Source organism: Pterocles gutturalis, unplaced genomic scaffold (assembly GCF_000699245.1).
Source record: "Pterocles gutturalis isolate BGI_N339 unplaced genomic scaffold, ASM69924v1 scaffold1231, whole genome shotgun sequence".
Classification (NCBI taxonomy): domain Eukaryota; kingdom Metazoa; phylum Chordata; class Aves; order Pterocliformes; family Pteroclidae; genus Pterocles; species Pterocles gutturalis.
In genome coordinates, this window is record NW_010102639.1 from 14,610 (window position 1) to 21,769 (window position 7,160).

Below are 7,160 nucleotides of genomic sequence, written 5' to 3' on the forward strand. Positions count from 1 at the left end.
TCCATGGGCACCACAGTGTCAGAGCTGACACAAAGCCACGGGGTGGCTCTGAGTTGAGTTCAGTCTCCTGCCCTGGCTGTAGGGTCAACATCCCCTTGAGGTGGCCACAGCCTAGGTCTCATGACCAGGCTAGCCAGGAAAACTTGCTTTGGCCAGCAATGTTATTGCTCTGTGTGGCCAGCGAGCCTGGGACCTCTGCTGAGAGGTCACCTCCTCCTGAGGAGTGGGGAGAAGGAATGGAGATATGAGAGCCACCTGCCTCCTGCTTCCCATTGCTGGGGACACAGTGAGTAGGACCTTCTGCCTATGCCTTGTGCCCATAGCTGAAATCCGGAGCTGTAGCATGCTCTGCCTATGCAAACAGCCGCTTGCCTGAAACCCTGTCACTGGGTTGGCAAGACGGATGGGAGTAGGCAGGAAGGGGCTATGCAGTGGGCCAGATCCTTACAGCAAGGGAGGAGGAACTCCAGCCTCCTTCCTGAGGCTCAGACAGGCACAATTAGGGCTTTTTTGGGAAAACTGGGGATTGCTCCTGCTGGCGTCTCCTCTGGAGCAGAGGCACAGTGGTGGCAACGCTGCCTTCCAGAAGCCAGCCTGGGGCAAGAGATGGAGGTTAGTGACCGAGCTGGTGAGTGAGAATGGGCAGGCGGGTGCAGGGGCTCTGGAGATGCTGATGTGGGTGTCTGGTCCTGGCTGCAGCCGGTGGCTGCAGGTTGATGTGTATGAGCCAGGCAGTAAGTGAAGGGAGGGGACAGCATGGGTGCTGCCTGCCCTGGCTCTGCCCTTCCTTCTCCTGTTGGCACCAGGAAGGTCCCTCACCAGCTGCCCAGAGTTGTCAGGAGTTTGTGTGTCAGAGACCTCTGCCTGTCACTTTGCCAAAATTGGCTCGTTAGTATGAAATTAGGGAACAGATAGTTTGGTTCATGAGCAGGGACTGCTTCAGCCTTGTTGCTGAAGGAAATTAAGCTATGAAAAACATTAGAGGGTGGAGGAAAAGGATTCCTCCAAGGCATCCATGGGGTTCTCACTGGAAAATAAAGACGCCACTGCTGAGCAACAGAAATCCCACCACAGCCATCCCTGGTCATACCACTACTTGAACAGAGATCCATGTGTGCTGGGGAGGGCAAAGGGGGTCAGTTCCCGGTGCTTTTTTAGCCCTGCAAGAAGTGCTGGACTCGGTCTGGGAGCTGGGCAGCTTTTGGTGCATGCCAGCCCTCGGGTCCCTCTGCAGAGCACTAGGCTCCTGTGGCTCACACTTCCCTTGCTCCGTGGTAGACCCCGGCTCCAAGCCTGCTCTGGCTTGCTGTCAGCTTGCAGGAAGCAGAGGAATAAGGTGTTCACAGAGGCTGAAGCTGCTGACTGTATGAGCAGGCTGAGCTGCTGCAAACACCCATTGCAATGTGAGTCCAGGGGACTGGACACCCTGTGCTGTTTTTCTGACTGAATCCTCCCTGCCTTGTCCCGTTTGTTTGTTATTTTAGGTTTGCCCAGGTAGCTGTGCCTCTCGTATTTGTTATTGCAGAGGTAATGAGCTGTGCTCCTCTTGTGTTATTGTAGGGTTGCCTGCACCGATGTGAATCCTCCCCTTAATTACCGTAAGGCAGCCCAGGGAGATTGCCCTGGCTCTGCCTTGTCCAGCCTTGGCAGTCAGTGCCAGGGGGGGTTCCTGGGACAGATCACAGCGTGTTTCATTGCCCTGGAAGGGCTTAGTCACTGCAGATGTCTCCGATCTCCTTTCAGACCTCAAATTGCCGCAACATCTTTGTGGCAAAGTATGTGCTTCTACTGCACCTTGTACGGTGTCATTTCCTGGGGGACAAGATCATTCGCAATTTAAGCAATTTCTTCCCTATCCCTTGTCTGTCATCCCCTTATGATAGAGGAACCGCAACCTGTGGGGGCCTTTGAGTTCTGTATCAAGAAAAACAAACACATGAGCATCATGGGGCAAAATGGCAAGAGAATCCCATCCTGGGGACACATGTGAGTCCCAGGGATAGTGCATGGGGTCATTTACGTTGCTGTGAGCAGTTAGGAGCATGCTGAGTCTGGGATGCTGACCCAGCTCTGTTCTTGTGGAAGAGAGGAAAAAAGTCTGCTCTAATAAATAAGTGGTCGTGGAAAACTTTCCAGTTTTGCTGGGAGAGGGCTGGTCTGCCTTGGCAAAGAGGGAGGTGAGATTGGCAGCCATGGCAGGCTTGGGGGTTGAGCAACAAGCCTGTCCCCTCAAGCCACCCCCAAGGCCACCCTACTGGAGTGTGTGTGACAGGCCAGTGCTGCCATCTGCCACTGAACATCGCATCTGTCCCCCCTCGCTGGGCATCCCCTGGGCACTGGTGGGGCAGAGCCATCTCCCTTCCCGCTGGGGTGCACCTGGGCTCCAGGGAACAGCCGGTCTGCAGGGAGACAGGGAGACTCCCATTTGCCTTGTTGGAGCGGGGTTTATCTGCTTTTTTTCATCCTGGGCCTTTTCCTTTTGTCCTGACAGTGACGTTGCAAGGAGGGGCAAAATTGGTTCCCCGCTATCTTCACTGTAGGGTTGAAGGGGGAATGAGCCAGGTTCACTGGTATTGAAGTTGCTGGAGACACTGTGCGGAGAGGGATTTCAGCTGTCCTGGTGCTTTTCCTCCTGCCGTGGTAGGTTCCCCTGTGCACGCCCACCCACCCAGCACAAACCTGGTGTCAGCATAGGGCTGCTGGAAACCAGGGACTGGGAGACGGGGAGCTTCAGGAGCTTTAAACTCTATTCAAATTTAGTCCAGAAATAACCCTTTTTCACTCTGGTGGCTGTATGAAATGTCACAAGTCATCTAATTTTAGACTGTCACCAGCTCTCTCCTATATATAACCATGCAGGGCTCCTGACTGCATCCTCTGGCACAGGTCACACTGGGGCGATCTAGGGGCTATAGGAAGGTGACTGCTGCAGGCAGAGCCTAAATGCACTCCTCCCTTGCTGTCAGTATCATCGGTGGCAGCTATGTTCAGGCAGCACCACTTGGCAGCTTTACCCTGGGCTCTGCCAGCTGCTGGGTGCATGCCAGCGGACAGGGGATGGTTCGGTCCCGTGAGCGTGGGGCTGCAGGCTGAGGACCCTGGAGATCCCAGCTCTTGTCAGCCATGTCTTTGGCATCGCTGCTGAAGTGTTTGCCCAACTGCATGGTGGGTTTGCTGTGGCATCGACGTTAACTTTGGAGTTGTCTTATCTTTGAGCATCCCTGGCTTTTGCTCTTCCATCTAGAAGGCAGGGTGCGATATGAATTTGTCACTTAATCCTCTTGCCATGGCTAAACAGAGGCTTTTCTGCCACATTTTGTGTGTCATCTGATCCTTCCTAAGTTTGGGATAACCTTCCCACCAGTCCTTCTCAACTGACACACTGCAGACGATGGTGGCCTTGTATGAGGACCCCATCCTGACCCCCAGTTCCTCCACGGCCTCAGACACCTTCCTATCCTGAGCTTGGGGGTCACGCGAAAGCCACGCCAAGTCCCACACAGTGGGTTAGAGCCAGGACTTTAGGCACCAGCTGGGAAAGGGATTTCTTTGGTCATTTGTTCCCATCCTGCCTGGTGCAAAGATGTCCTCTGGGATCAGGCAGGAGGCTCTCTGTACAAAAGCAAGCCTCAGTGAGCTCATGAAGACCTCACAGTTTGGTACCCCTTCCCTTCCAGAACGGGAGTCCCGAGAACATGAGGAGCCAACCACATCGGAGATGACAGAGGAGACCTACCCGCCCAAGGCCTACCGGCCCAAGCACGGGCGCCTCTCCGAGCTCAAGGCTGAGGCCCTGAAGAAGGACCGACGGAAGAAGCTGACCCTGGCCAAGTTTGTGGGCATGGCAGAGAACACGGCACACCCCCGCGTCATCATCCCTGAGCTCCGGCAAGAGTTCGAGCTGGTGGGTGCCTTCACCTTCCCTCCGCAGGGCTGCCATGGGCAGGGGACTGCAGGAGGGCTTTTCCTCCCCTGGGGAGTGGGTGCGGTGGGGAGGGACAGGGGACCTGGGGGTATTTGCAGCTGGAGGCTTGCTGCAAGGTGCTCCCCTTCTCACGCTCCATCTTCTCCCTGCTTGCAGGGCCCCTGCCGCAGGCACATGGAGGCGTCCCTGCAGGAGCTCAAGAGCAGCCAGCGGATGGTCCCCCGCGCCGTCCACCTCCCCAACTGCGACCGAAAGGGCTTCTACAAGAGGAAGCAGGTAAGAGTCCCACTGAGGGATGCTCCCCACCCAGGGAAGCTTTTCTCTGCCACTGCCTGGGATGGAAAGGATGGAGGTTTTTCCTCTGCTGGGCTGGTGGGGAGGTTGCTGTAAGCATCCCCAGGCACGTTTGGTGGTGAGTGGCCTTGCTGATGGCTCCAAGTACCATCCAGCCTGAAGCGAGCATCCTGAAGGAGCTGGTGAGGGAGGAGGAAAAATCAGGGAGCCCCAGGCTGGGGTAGCAGAGGGGATGGAGATGTGCTGTAAGCAGAGACCAGGAGCTAGGTCCTACCCAGGGGGTTGCATCGCTGGGGTGAAAGGGGGAAAGCGCAGGGCTGATCCTGATCCCCAGCACAAAGGAGCCATGTGGTTGCTGGTGGCCAGCTCCTGATCTGTGCCCTTGGGTGTCTCCCCAGTGCAAGCCCTCCCGAGGCCGGAAGCGTGGGTTGTGTTGGTGCGTGGACAAATACGGCATGAAGCTGCCAGGGACTGACTACCTGAGCGGAGACCTGCAGTGCCACGCATTTGACAGCAGCAACGTGGAGTGAAGTCGCATCCCCTCCCTCCGCCCCATCACTACCTACCCAGGCTCCCTTCCACTCTCCCCTCCGCACCTCCCCGCGCCCTGAGACTCCGATTCCTTTCATCTCATGTAAGAAGAAAAAAAGAAAGGAAAAGAAAAAAAGAGAAAGGAAGGAAAAGAAAAAAGAGAAAGGAAGGAAAACCAAAAAAAAGAGAAAGAAAAAGAAAGAAGTAAAGAAAGGAAAAGCAAAGAGAAAGAAAGGAAAAAAGAAAATAAAAAAGAAAAAAGAGAAGAGAGAAGAAAAGAAAAAAGGAAATGAGAAAGGAAAGAATGAAAAGAAAAAAATGAGAAAATGAAAGAAGAAAAGAAAAGAAGAAAAGAGAAGAGAAGAGAAAAACAAACCCTGAAGAAACTGAGGACTCGGAATCTACAGCAGCCTCTTGACAACAAGGACTCAACAAGGAAAGGACAGAGCCAGAGACAAACCAGTCTTGGCCACTCCGCCGTCCCACGCCTTCCTGCACCTCTCCCTGCTGCCACCTGCACCCCCTGCCACAAGCGGAGACCACCCCAATTTAGGAAGCTCTCCGAGTTGGTGATTTTCCAGTACAGGTTTCAGGTAGGTTAATTTTTTATTTTTTTTTTTGAGTTAGCTAGTTGTTTTCTAAAGAGTCTAGAGAGAAAACCTTGCGGCTACCAGCATTCCCCCTCCTCGCTGCAGTCCTTTGGAGTCTCCTCCCAACATCGCTGGGACTCACTGAGTTGATTTGATTTCCGTCTCAAATGACTGCCCCAGCTCCAGGCAGAGTTCGACACGTCGGGAGGAGGCGTGGGACTGCTGGCTTCGCGTCTGGAGGGAAACACAGCTCCTGCAATGGCACGAGTACCCCCAAAATATATTTGTGGACTTCAAAAAGAAAACATCCAAAAAGGAAATACATCCTTCTCTGTCTGGTTCTTCTCAAACAGGAGGTTTGAGAAATTTTTTTTTGGACAAGCGAGACTCTGACCATTGTGTATCCAGGTGTGGAAGCATTTGTCGCCTGCATGTGTGTGTGAGCGTGTGTGTGCACGGACATGGCTTTTCCTTCTTGCAAAACTTTGCCTCGAAACCTGCAATCTGGAGGGCTTAACTGTAAGCAGGGGGAGAGATGCTGGCCCCTCCAAAAAATAATGCTAACCTGCCAGACCAAGCACAGGAGCAGAGTTACGAAGGAGCATCAGTGCCTGTGGAATCAGCACCCTGCCAATGCCGAGGGCTGCGTCCGAGCCAAACCTGCAGATACTCCATTGCTGTCCAGACTCAAGCATACCTACGTGGGGACAGGGGGATCGGGCCAAAACTCTTCACCACCCTTCGTTGCCACGAGGAAGAACGACTATGGAGATCTTTTTTTTTTTTTTTTTTCATAGCGAAAAAAGTGGATTGCTCCAGGGGAAAAAAGAAACAAATCTACACTTTGTTTTATCTGGGATTTTTTTTTTGTTAAGGCTGGTTTCTAGCCTTCCCTGTAGGTGGGAAAAGGCCAGTCTCCATCCTTTCGCATTGAGGATACTGCTTGTGTTGTCATGGCTGATGATTTCCATCGTCCTGCAGGAAGATCCTGCAATGCGCCCTCGCCTTTAACCTGGGATCCAGCTCCTTGTTGAGTGACAGCAGCCACCACGCCACGGAGACCCACTGACTCAGGCGTGCTGGGACAGCCCTCAGCTGCCTTCCTGACTTTTCTGTTGTTTTTAATTTTTTATGTTTGATTTTTGGGACTGTTGGCCTCTCATTTCCCCATGACAAGGGTCTCCAGGATGTTGGTGCTTGGAGGAGATCTTGCAGTGAAGGGACGGAAGGAAAGGAAAGCGAGCTGTGGAGACTGGGTGCTGCGGGCCCGGTGGGCAACATGCACCTACTGGGGACTGCATCCCACCACTACAGCTGGAGCTGGCAGCTGGCATTGCCCAAAGGACACGGCTGACCTCAGGAGGGAAGGTTTCTGCACCACCAAAGCCCCTTCAAGCATGCCGGAGCTGGGCAGGGAGGAAAGGGGGTCCATAGCACCATCAGGACCCTGCCCGCAGGAATGGGAGAAGGGGGATTTGACACTGAGGGGCTCGGTGGAGGCTCCTCTCCATCATAGACTGGCACCCTCGTAGCCTCCCACAGCATGGCATTGCTCCCTCGAGCACACCGCGGACATCCAGCCAGGACACTTGCCCTGACCAAGGGCAGGACCGGACATCCCACAGTTATTTTCCCTGGAGTTACGGTGGGGGCGAGTTTTGTCAATGGGCTGTCATGGACACCCAGTGGCGCGTGTTTGGAGCTGTGGGTGAGGCATCTTCCCTTGCCAAAAAAACAGAAGAGGGTGCTACCAAATGCAGATTTGTCCCCCCAAAAACCCCCAGGAGTGGGATAACCCTGTGTTGCTGGACGGGTGCACA

The 7,160-nt window shown here is 54.1% G+C and overlaps 1 protein-coding gene across 1 annotated transcript; it reads left to right on the forward strand.

The window, feature by feature from the left end:
• Positions 1-3,677: 3,677 nt before the first annotated feature.
• IGFBP5 (insulin-like growth factor binding protein 5) lies at positions 3,678-4,917 on the forward strand (the record flags this gene model as incomplete). The annotated part of the gene is made up of 3 exons (XM_010086342.1): positions 3,678-3,904; positions 4,082-4,201; positions 4,618-4,917. Coding segments are annotated over 3 exons (479 nt in total), but the record flags the coding sequence as incomplete, so codon positions are not given.
• Between the last annotated feature and the right edge of the window lie 2,243 nt (positions 4,918-7,160).